The following is an 11961-nucleotide window of genomic DNA, read 5'->3' on the forward strand; positions in this document are numbered from 1 at the left end:
CTTTAATGGTAGTAATACCATTCCAGATCTACATTTTTAATTAATACAGACAAAAATAATTTTGTTTTCTTAATAAAACAATTACTTCACAAAATTTCTGGAATAATAATAAAATATTTATAGCATTTTTTACTTAATGTTTAATACTGTTTACTATCTTCCTTCCAACATGCCTTGAAATTGTTTTGGTAAACATACTTCAGAAAACACAAAGGCTCTTCTACAGATACACTTGCAGTAATAATAAAATCAATAAATTGCAACATTGTCAAATATTACATAAATACAAAATCAACTAAGAATAAATGATAATTAATTAAAGGTTTAACTTTCTCAATCAAACATTTCTATCAATATCAAAATGTAAAAATTCATTCATGTGTCATGACAGATACAATTTTATGATATATTTACATATTACAAAAACAGTATTTGAAATACATGTTTAAATTTTTTATTAAAAATCCATGCGATTATACTTTTTCAATTAGTTACAAAGTTCTATTAACTATAAAAATAAAACTTTAGTGAATGACATGTTATGATAGGTAGCAATATATGTAAATTACAGTTCAATATTAAATAAATGAATCTCTCAATTTAATGCATTTTTTCTGTTCTCCTCCTAAAATAATTAAGATTTTATCTTCATTTAACAAACTATAATAAAGTTCCAATTTTTAAATACTCATTTTTCCTGAAAACCTGATCTAATTTAATAGTCATAAAAGCTTATTCAGATACAAATGAAAATTATCCTTACATTTAACAATGAGACAGAAGAATGGATTCTGAACACGAGTATAAATAAATGTCAAAATTTAGTATAGAAAATTAATAATTAGATGGAAATACTAGTTTGGTTTAGTTGATTACGGCAAAGCACATTATGGCTATCTGCTAAGAAAAAGAATGCTTTCGTGGAGGATTTTCCATAGGAAACTGACTCATATACACGTTATACATGAGGAAAAGCACAAAAACGCTGACGCAACCATCCATTACCTGAACTGAAATCTTCATTTCACTATATGTATTTTATGTTTAATTTCACAATATTTGAAATCTGCGTTTGCTTATTTCAAATGCATTTCACTAGCCCAGTTTAACAAATTTAGTCGAAATCTCAGACGTTCCATTAATTCTAGATTCAATTGTAGTTATTTTTATAGAGCAATTATGTAATTTTGAATGAAGACATTCTATATCATGTTAAATTTTCAAATTTTTTACATTTATGTAATTACATATAAAAATGGCATCCATTCTGGAATTTGACTTTTTAATGCCCTCTGAGCAATGTACCCAGCAACATAAGCTGCTGAATTTTGCGAAAATACTTCATGTGATGTGCTTGCAACAAAAGCTGTATCATCAGTATTACTCATTTTGTAATCATCAGTGTGGTATAGAGGGTCATCAGTTTCCATATCATTTACATTATAGCCATTCAAAGGTTCAGTATTCTTGATAACTGTAAGCAGCTTTATAGATATCAAAACTGTGTCATTATCAGGTTCACAGTTTGACGGTTCACTTGTGCTAATAATATTTTATGCCACTAGTATTCTCATTCTCTGCTGAAAATCATATGCAGTTGGGTGGCCAATGTTCCCACCTCTGCACCAACAACAGAGAAAAAGTTTTCTAAAGCATCTTGGGTGAAACGAAACATTAAAATGAATGGAACATCCTTCAACAGAACTGGAATTAGTTACTGAACTACAGATAGTGTCAATCTCCATCCAAACAAAAAGATAATTTTCTCTCTGTTTGGAATTCGATTGATTTTATCACCTCCATCATCTCCTTCCAGGTCTTCATGTGGACAGATGTTTTCGTAACCCCTGAAAAAAAAAAGGATTAGTGTGCTTTGCTATGCGACTGTTCAGACTATCAAATAGATCATTTATGTTTGAACAGAAGTCAGCTGTATGACCAGCTGATGCAAGTAAACCACCTAGTGCACTAAGATAACACATGCCAGAAGCCACAGAATGACTAAAGACCTGAGCTGCTAATTTCACATTCATAGCACAAAGGCAGTCCACATTTTCATGACGGTCGCTTAATTTCGGAACACACCTATGAGGTAATATATGATCAAATTTCCCATGGATCTGATATGCTTCCAACTAGCAATTTTATCATTTTGAAATTTGATATCATACTTACTAAAATTATTTCGCAAGCGTTTTAAAAGATGAAGCACATCAAAAAGTGTGAACACCCTTTTATCTTGACACTCAATATATGGACTCTCCTCTGTGACTTTCATTCCTTTTATTTAACACATAACATTATTCGCTTCTCCATCACATGCAATTGCCAAAGGAGTCAAACTACAATCAAATAATTTTGAAAGGGCTTCCATGACTAAAGTATACAATGTAAAACCCGGAGTAGTGTGAGAAGAAAAAAAATAACCTGTTTACAGTTCTTACAAAGCCCAGGCGACATTAAAACAAGAGCATGAATTGCATACTGGGGAATTACATTCCGTTTACTGTAGGAACCAGTCTTCATATCCAACGATGCAATCATTTTGCTTATCATATGATAAGCTTCGCTTTAAAATGATTTCATCGAAGGATATGATACAACACCTGGCATAGCTTTCCAGTTTACTGGAAACTAACTTTACGGCACTAAGCACAGGAAATGAAAACCCAGGTTCCAGTTTTATATTAGAAATAGCTTTTAATAATGTGGGCTTACTAAGTAAATGCAAAAAAAGCCTTAAGAGTATAATATGCTTTTGGACTACTTAAGTAGATTTGAAGGCAGAGAATTTTTTCCTCCAAAGACCACCTCCTTCCATATTTCAAAACACTTGATGCTTTAATTTGTAATCGTATGAAAGTAAAAATCACAGGGTTAACTAGTGGTTAAATCAGCTGGCGTGTCTTCTCAACTCCAGCTTTATTAAGTTTTCGTTGACTCAGATTAAATAATATTATTATTTAATAATATATTTATATATTATTAAATTATTATATTCTTTAAATAATATTTTTTTCTTTAAGTAAGAAAGTCTGTGGCTCAACTGTCTGATTTTTGCAAATTTGGGGGTTAAATTTTTATTTCGAATGACACTCCTTTTTGGAGTATCAATCGAGCCATCCATTTTTTTTAATAGATGAACTTGGATGTTCATTACATGGTGCTTGCAGCAGTTTGCTGAAGTTTGGCTATTCAACTTGGTAGACAGCTCTTTCACATTCAATTGCCTGTTGATTATGCATAACTCATCAGCTGGAAAGGATAAAAATTATATATTAAAATAATTCGCAAAATAAGCATAAAAGAGTATCATCATGAATTGTTTTATTTTATAATTTTGCTACTTTTTTAGGTAATCTTAAAAAGGTGTTTTAATACGGGAATAGGATCCAGTATCTTTGATTTCTTTTACAAGTTAAAGAATTTTTAGTGTAAAAGCATTTCACGGCAATTAAATTACAATCATTTACAAATCATTATAAATTAAGAAATATATTTTAACCTGAGGCGATGCTGATTAAAAGACATTTTATTACATTATAAAAGTGAGTAGTATTTACAATTTTTCATAACTTTCACGTTTGAAATTTTCTTCATAGATCATTAGTGAATCCATCGCTGAAAACATCGGACGTACAACTTTCAAGATCAGAATAACAATTCAATATGGCGCCAAAGAACGTCTATTCTTTGATAATACATATTCTTTGATGGTGCTTCACGAAACAGTCCGATGTGTGGTTCCGTAGATCATCACAGCGCATGCCCAAATGAATGAACCAGACTTGGCTCTGCCCCTGTAAAGGTTGCCTTTTTGATATACACAGACCAAGCTAGACTGGGTTTCCATTTAGCGTTGCTGTGCTGTTGAAGCTATAGAGCTGTAATGTAAAAGTGCCGTTCCCACTGGGTTTATTTGAGCTAACGTTGTCGGTTTCATGTGTCGAGTAGCTCCGCTGTGCCTGCAGTTCAGATTTTTCAACTTGCTGCCCTATGGGGGAAAATTGGTTTGGGAGATGGGTCGACTACGTTAGTTGTGTTCGTTAGCTCAGATAAACTCTAGTGGGAACGGCCCTTTATGGTCGAAGCTTCATTTCTTCTCCCTTACAAATTCTTTGGTAGAAACGACAGAGTATAAACAGAGCATTATACCCCTTGGTAGAAACTTTCAGAATGTGTGATTTTATCTCACTTCTTTATTTACATTCCAGCTCACTGTAGCCTTATCTATTTCTGATTTGTTGGATCTTTCTAAATCCGGTCTTTTGTTAGTTCCTTTTCTTCTTCGTTCACCCGAAGTCCTTCTTGGGAACTGAGATCAAGACCCATTCATGTGAAGTGCATCTAAGCCAAAGAATGTCTATGTCAATACATATTCTTTGTCTAAGCTTTACACTTTAAAGCCACACGACTACGCTCGAAACGTAGCTGACGAACGCGCTTTTACGTTATCAGCGAAAAAGCGTCCAAACCAACGACTTCATATAACAGGTAGACGGCTCACCCACAGAGAATTCGTCTGCTAGGGTGTCTCCAACATATACCACGTGACTAATGCTCTAGATGCTCTTGGGGAGTGATAGCTTAGGCTGTTCATCGCCAGTTTGGCCCGCTTTTGATATGACAGGTAGTGCTTTTTATTTCCGTCTGCTAGCAGTCAGCAGACAACGGCCTCGAATTAGGTTGTTCGATTTTTTACAATTATATTTAGATATAACTTAACCCCTTTTTTCCTGAATATTTTATCTATATTTTTAATAATCGATTTAAATTATTTGCATTGTTTAAGATGTTTAGGTTAAATAATTTTAGGAAGAAAATCTAAAATAAATAATAAAAAATTGAGATGGAAACTTTAATTTTGAATAACGTTAAAAAATTAATTGCACTACTGTTATAATATTTGAGAAGGTAAAAAAATCTAGTTTAATTTTAATGCATTGCATCCTAAAGAGAAAAAGAAAATCACATTGTATTATATGTATTTATGCCATTGATTGCCTCTCTTTTCTTGAGATTATATTACTGGAACAAAATAATACACTCTCTTTTCTTGAGATTATATTACTGGAACAAAATAATGCAATCTTAATTACTGATTTCCACACTCATATGTATGTCATGGCGGGGATCAATACTTATTAACTATAACAAATATTTTATATTGAATATGTATCAAACGGTAACAAACTTCAACTCAGTATTTATTATTAGGATCAAAACGATATTACAGTTAAAAATTCTCTCACTCTCCTTTTTTTTTTAAATACTATTTAAAATATGGTAAGTTTTTCACATCACATTTTTTCAATTACAATAAATTTCTAACCGCATCGTAGATTAATGCATGGAGAATTATAATCCAGGTTATTTTTATTTTAATTGATTTTATAGAAAATAATGATAAAGCATTGAGCTTTATAAAAGTAATCTGTTTTTTTAAAATAATGCTGTTTAACTGTTTATGTTCAATGTTGCATGAATCAAGATCTTCAGCTTTTTTTTTAACAAAGTAAACATATCGCACAACCTTTTCTCAATAATTTAATGCTAATAATAGCATTTTTCTTTTTTTATCGCAGGCAGTAATTGTTTATGAAATCAAAACGCGTACGACTTGGCGAAAAAAAGTTAACGCCAATTGGCGCAGCTTTCTATTTCAACGGAATACACGGGAAGACTCAGATAACCGGCACTTGGCGCAATTTTTTCCGCCATCTTGAATCGGCGAAAATCGCCAAATCCTCGGAAGGATTTTTTTGACGCCAACAGGGAAATGACGTCAAAAGACTCTCCAAAATTTCCCTCCTGAGCCGGACATAGGGGAGAAACCGGTGCTAGGCGAAAATCGCCTGAGGCTAAATACAATAACGCGTTTGCGTTAAAAAGGTAAACAATGTACATAAAATTAATTTAGTTGTTGATATGTTAAAGTTAATCTACATACATGTTTTCACCTTAGTATTTTAGATGAAGATATATATAACTCCAACATTATTACCTTACCAACTTAATACTTTTCTTTTTTAATTCTGACCATTAATTTCTACACTTATCTATAATAATAGTTAAATATGTTTGAAAACATGTTCTTCATATAAATGCAGTAAAGATTATGCAAATGGAATATTTATCACGTAAGTAACGTTAAAAATTTTAAAAGATAAAATATACATGAGTATATTATTCGGAGATACTCAGATAACTCGGATGACATTTTATTTTGATGAACTAAACCGTTCATTATAGATTTACTTTTACTCTCTATATTAAAATAAACTTATGTTAGCATTTTATATAGAATAAATATCTTATATAAAATTATCCATTCATATTATATTACCAACAAATTTATAATAAAATATATGAATGAATGAATGCAAAAATAGGTACAAGAATTTTAACTTACCCCATTGCAGTTGTGCATAACGTGTTGTATATCCTTTTATTATATTCTTGTTGATATTTGCAGTTCTTCTAAAAAACAGTTTCTTGAAATATTAACATCTGAGGTTCGTGTTTTGAAATAATTAATCCAAATCACTTTGTTGTACACTTATGAAATGTTCACACTGCATGCAACACAAATCTAGTAGCTTGCACTATCCTCCTCATATCAGGTCACACACTCAGAGTCATACTTAACATTCTTAAAAACTGACTGGCTTCAGCATCTGTTTAAAATATTCCATAATTAAAAAGGTGGGGATAAATAGATTCCATTTCCACATCACCTTAGAAGTAGGTTTGCACTTGCTTTAAAAAAACAGAAACTGTAAAATACTCTTAAAGAAGCATGCTAAATATTTCAATTGTTACTTTTAAGTATTAATTTCAGTTTTAAGGAAATGAAAGTTGAATTATAATCATGAAGAGATTGGTAATTGCGAAGCATGACATGCATAACAAATTAAGCAATATGATACGTTAAATATTTAAAAATTTTGAATGTCTGTACATCAAGTGCAAACCTACATCAGGAGGTAGGAATCGTGATACGTTTTTTTTTTACGGAGGTGTCGCCAAGAGCCATAATCCTCCGAACCTGAAAAATTCAAAAACCAAGGGAGGCAAAAAATGTTTTTTTAAGTATAACAGTCAAGATATTATAAAAATGAAATCACTGTTACAAGAAAAATAAGATACATAATAAAGAAATAATATACAAATAGGGTGTTTACATATTTTTAGAATAATTTTGATCAGAATTTTAAAAAAAATCACAGGTGGACTGTTGTGCCTTTAATCTCATAAAAAGCTAAGCTTCCTAAGTGCAAAGCCATCACAACAGATGGAATCTGGAAAGTTATGGACGAGGAATAAAAATCAATACCCATGGAAATATTATGAAAAGCCCTTCTTTCGGAGAAATCATGGGCATTTTCTGGGCAGGCTTACCGGAAAAAAAGCTATCATACTGAACATATAAAAAAATACTCTTTACATTTTAAACATAATTAAATGGCCCCCAAATTGTTCTAAAAATGTGTAAATGCCTTCTTTTGTATATATTTACATTTAGTACTTACCAAAAATACTTAGGAAATAAATTACATTTTCGAACCTGTAATTCTGCTGTATTTATTTATGAAAGGGCTGCAGGATTTTTAATTTCCATACTCTGAAATGCAATTGAAAAACATGCACTTATTACTTTTTTTGCAAAGCTCTTTCTATATATATATACAGGGCGTAACAGAATTTATATCACAAGTTTAAGGGATGACAGAACATGGCAAACTTAATAATTTTCAGTATACATTGTCAAATGTCATCACAGGAACACAATAGTATGGAGGATGAAAGATTTTCTTATTGATGGTTATTTACAAGAATTGTTAAAATTAAAAATGGTCAACTGCAATATATAAATCACAACACTGAAGAACCAAGGCATAGACTTTAAAAGATGCCCACATCAAGTACTCTTGAATTAACACCAATTGTGCTGATACATTTTTCAAGAGAATCAATATATGTCTCTTAAAAGAAATCCGTCATAGTTGTGGTGCATGTATCACCGTGCAGTTGCTACTTGTACTTTTGAACAGCTGTTGTTAATACCAAATGCTATTTTTAGTAATTATCTGCTTTTAAAAAGCTGTCTGACTTCTGCATTTACATTGCATTGTTTTATGCAAACTGTCTTTTTTGCCATGGTTTATCAGCCTTTAAAGTTGTCATATTTATTGCTAAATGTAAGCAGATAATAATAAAAATGCTATATCTTATTGTTTACTTTTTATGATGCATTTTAGAAAAAGAATCAAGTTCTTAAAATAAATTAAAATGAAAAATTGCTTATTCTTACCCCACATATCATCACCATCTTCAATAAACTGCATTTCATCATCTTGACGGGCAGCTTTTTTCGGTGGCATTAAATCTTCAATATCCTCACTTTGTACTGTTGGCTCATTTATAAATTTCAACTCTAAACCATTTTTTCCATAGCCAGGATATACAGTTTTAATATCTTGTAGGAACTGGTAAATTTTTTCGCCCGGATATTGAAATTGCTTCAAACGAAAACGCTTGTAATAATGAAGGGCCATATACTGTATCAGACTTTGATCATTGCGTCTATTAACAATTGTTCTTTTAAAAATTTTGTTTTCATTTTCTAACTGATTTATCGTATTGAATTTATCCTTTTTAGCTACAAATTCACCTGTAATGGAAATATGTCAATAAGCTTTTGTGTAGATTCTTGAGGAAATTATTTAACATTAGAAAATTTCTTCATAAACATATTTTTTTAACAAGCTGACTGTAACCGATTAACCAATCATGACCTGTAAAATAATTATTCACAAATTGTTAACTTATTAATATATTCAGATATGAAAACAAAGTGATTTAATTACCTCTGCTGTGATTTGTTGTCTTGTGAACAGCTCCAGAGAACATGCTTTCTACATTTTTATACTGTTTAGCTGAATCGGTACAAATGACTGAAGTTTCTGGATGAACATGACGCTTTATATATGGCCATATATCTAGCTTGCTTTTCCCATTAACTCTAAAAAACAGCCCTTCTTTGTCTTCTCGACAATATATTCCTAAAACAGTTATTGTCATGTTTTTGGTAACCCGCCCTCTGTTATACTTACGCTTGGTAAGAAATGTCTCATCAACTAAAATGGTTTTACCTGCAAGGCAAATAAAAGGTAAATGAAACATATTATCACAATTTTGCAATAAAATGGCGTCTACCAGGCGAGCAAACTATTTTCATAATCTTCACCATGTGTAAATTGATTATAAGCCAGTTTCCCTCAAAACGTCCTTCACAATGGCATTCCTCCTTTTACACAGATAGCCCTTTTGACTTTAATATGTTAAAATGTCCTAACGTAACTTAACCTGCAGCTTTCGTCCACACGAATTCTCCTGCACAACTAGGCAAGCAACTTTCCACCAACCAATTCCCAGCTCAATTACATCTTGAACAGTCGATAACATTTCCATTTTATGATTTCTATCATCTGCAATTTGAAGCATTGCAACTGGAATATTTGCTGTTCTTCGGCAAACTGAAAATTAAATAAAAATGTTTATTATATTTTAACAATTGGCATCTTTCTGGAACTATTATTTCGGAACATCTGCAGTATTCTAAAGAAAGCATCACTGCAGTGTATTGTTAGCAGTGCATCTGTAAGTATTGGCTAATACATAAGTACCCTGAAATATAACTAATTATTATTTACATTATAGGAATGCAATAAAGGGCTATTTGCCTAAAAGGAAAGGTGCCTTCATGGAGTACTTTTTAGGGGAACTTACTTGTATTCATGTTACACATGGTGAAAACTGTGAATACTCTTGGGAGCGAAGCCAGCCTGTTTGCTAGGATCTTCATTACGGTTAAACTACGAGTATTCAGTCATTTTATCACTCGACTGGTAAGGGACTTAAAATATAAGGTAATGCATATCTCATTAAAAGTTGAATTAAATACATGGCTCAGTTAATTTGTGAGACAAAATAAATACAGAAAAAAATTAAGAATCCTTTACCTGCTCCACCAAGTTGTGTACTGTGATGAGAGGCAAATACCTCACAGATTTCTCTACAATAGGACATAAAGTCGCATATTGTTTCGTCGCGTATTTCTGGCAACTTCTGCTCTTTCCTCCATGACATAAAATTCATCTTTATAAACGTGAAATTCATCTCCAGTACAAAGAGGAATATGAAGACCATGCACTCCCTGACTGGAACTTTGGTCCCCTCAAAAAATGTGCCTGCAACGGGGTTAACCATTCCTGGACACTTGCCTCTATTCCTGTTGCTGCAAATCCATCTCCAGCCAAGTTTTGCTTCTTTCCTGGAATTGGCATTCATCTTATGACCACATTTTGGGCAAGGTGGGGCCTCCTCTTTTTTCGGAAGCAAGCCAGCTTCTGTTGCTAAAATAACTGCCTTTTCTTCATCATTAATCAATGACATTCCTGTCATCATGTTGAAGTATTTCAATTTCTGCATTAATGATGAAGTAGCCATAGCAAAGAAAAAATAGAACGTAACAAAATGAAATTAAATAAATCAAATCAAATATTAAATTAAATGTATTATTTTTAAATTAAAAGAGATGTTAAACTTAAGCTAACAATATATCAAACTAAAACACTGATAACATACAGAAATAAAGGCTTAGTAGTACAGGGAAAAAATGCAGAAATAAATATTAATAACTTCTGAAATATGAAGAAATTACAAATATTCCTAAGTTACAGAAATAAAAATTTTAATATAAATAAAAATTAGTAATTCAAATATGCAAATATCAATAGATGCAAAGAGATAAAAATTTAATTGAAAAAATACTTGCTTTGGCAGGTGATTCCTTTTGAAGCGATACACACAGGGCACTCAACCAAAATGATGTAGGTTCAGAGTTGAGAGGTCAAAGTTCGCGGAGTTTTGCGCCTACGTCATTTCGCAAAAAATCGATTCCATGTAAATAATCAAAATTTCGTAGAAAAATTTGTTTGATCAAAATTACTTGCATAAACAGTAAAAATGTATATAAACGTATTTTATATTTTTATTTGTTAACATAATTTTGAATTAATAAGTAGCAGATATTTTTTCAATAATAAAAGTTTTTGCAAAAATTAAATTTGATAGACGACTGTGTGAAGAAAAAGTGTTCCTTTTTTAATATGTGTGTCTTTAATGTTGTTTATAAATGAACTGAATGAAAAGGTTATCTGAATTTTGTAAGTAAATCGGCAATAAATTGGATACCACTGTGGCGACATCATTCGTGTTAATGAAGCCTTAATGCAAATACTGTACCAACCCGATGACTGATTTTTTGTCTGTGTGATTCTATATCTAAAAAATGTAAACAAATATTAATCTTATTGGAGTAAGAGCAATGTTTAACATTTCCTATGTTCAAGACATGCACAACCACAAAGCGAATCCAGTGCAGCTTAACCGTAACCGTTCATTGAAATAATCTTGACTTAACCAAAAGACTTTGTCTGTCTATCTGTCTGTCTGTCGTGACATCTGTCTCTCTCTCCCCCTCCTTTTTTTTAATTTTCGCGTTTTTTTTACAGGTTTTTCAAAAACCACCATCTTTTGAATTTATTAGCACGGAAGCAGAATTTTTTCCCCTTCGTCTTGAAACAAGAAAATAGTTTTAATGTAGGTAAACAAAGAAATGTAATCCTGAATTGCATACTGCAGGTTTCTAACAATATATTTCGGTTATGTATTTGTTGCAAATACGGTGATGCAAAACTTTCAATATGTATATTCATTACCATTAAAAACTAACATGAGTAACAACACAGCAGAAAAAACTATGAAGATAAATCGTATTCAAAGGTTTGAAGATATAAATTTAATTAACTTTTATTTGTTTATCTAAGAAAGAATTTTGCTTATGTTTTGTTTAATAGTTTAAATTTTTTACTCATACACCGAATTTTAATCCGC

General features: G+C 31.5%; 1 protein-coding gene across 1 annotated transcript; it reads right to left on the reverse strand.

Annotated features, from left to right (window-relative positions):
* Positions 1 to 6417: 6417 nt before the first annotated feature.
* On the reverse strand, positions 6418 to 10525 carry LOC118205316 (uncharacterized). The gene is made up of 4 exons (XM_085806752.1): positions 10026 to 10525; positions 8871 to 9155; positions 7533 to 7624; positions 6418 to 6677 (listed from the first exon to the last, which is right to left on the reverse strand). Exons 1-3 carry the CDS (start codon positions 10510 to 10512, stop codon positions 7611 to 7613), a joined length of 786 nt encoding a protein of 261 aa, XP_085662878.1. The 5' UTR covers positions 10513 to 10525; the 3' UTR covers positions 6418 to 6677; positions 7533 to 7610.
* Positions 10526 to 11961: the final 1436 nt, after the last annotated feature.

The sequence above is a fragment of the Stegodyphus dumicola genome, chromosome 12 (assembly GCF_044657685.1).
Source record: "Stegodyphus dumicola isolate Sdum_Otavi_A_Nest chromosome 12, ASM4465768v1".
In the NCBI taxonomy this organism is placed as follows: Eukaryota; Metazoa; Arthropoda; class Arachnida; order Araneae; family Eresidae; genus Stegodyphus; species Stegodyphus dumicola.

Bases quoted from the DNA above. Each gene is read 5' to 3' on its own strand.
- LOC118205316 (XM_085806752.1), bottom strand. From the start codon at position 10,512: ATGGCTACTTCATCATTAATGCAGAAATTGAAATACTTCAACATGATG. The intron at 9,156-10,025 runs GTAAAGGATTCT...TTTGCCTTGCAG, and splicing joins TACACAACTTGGTGGAGCAG to GTAAAACCATTTTAGTTGAT.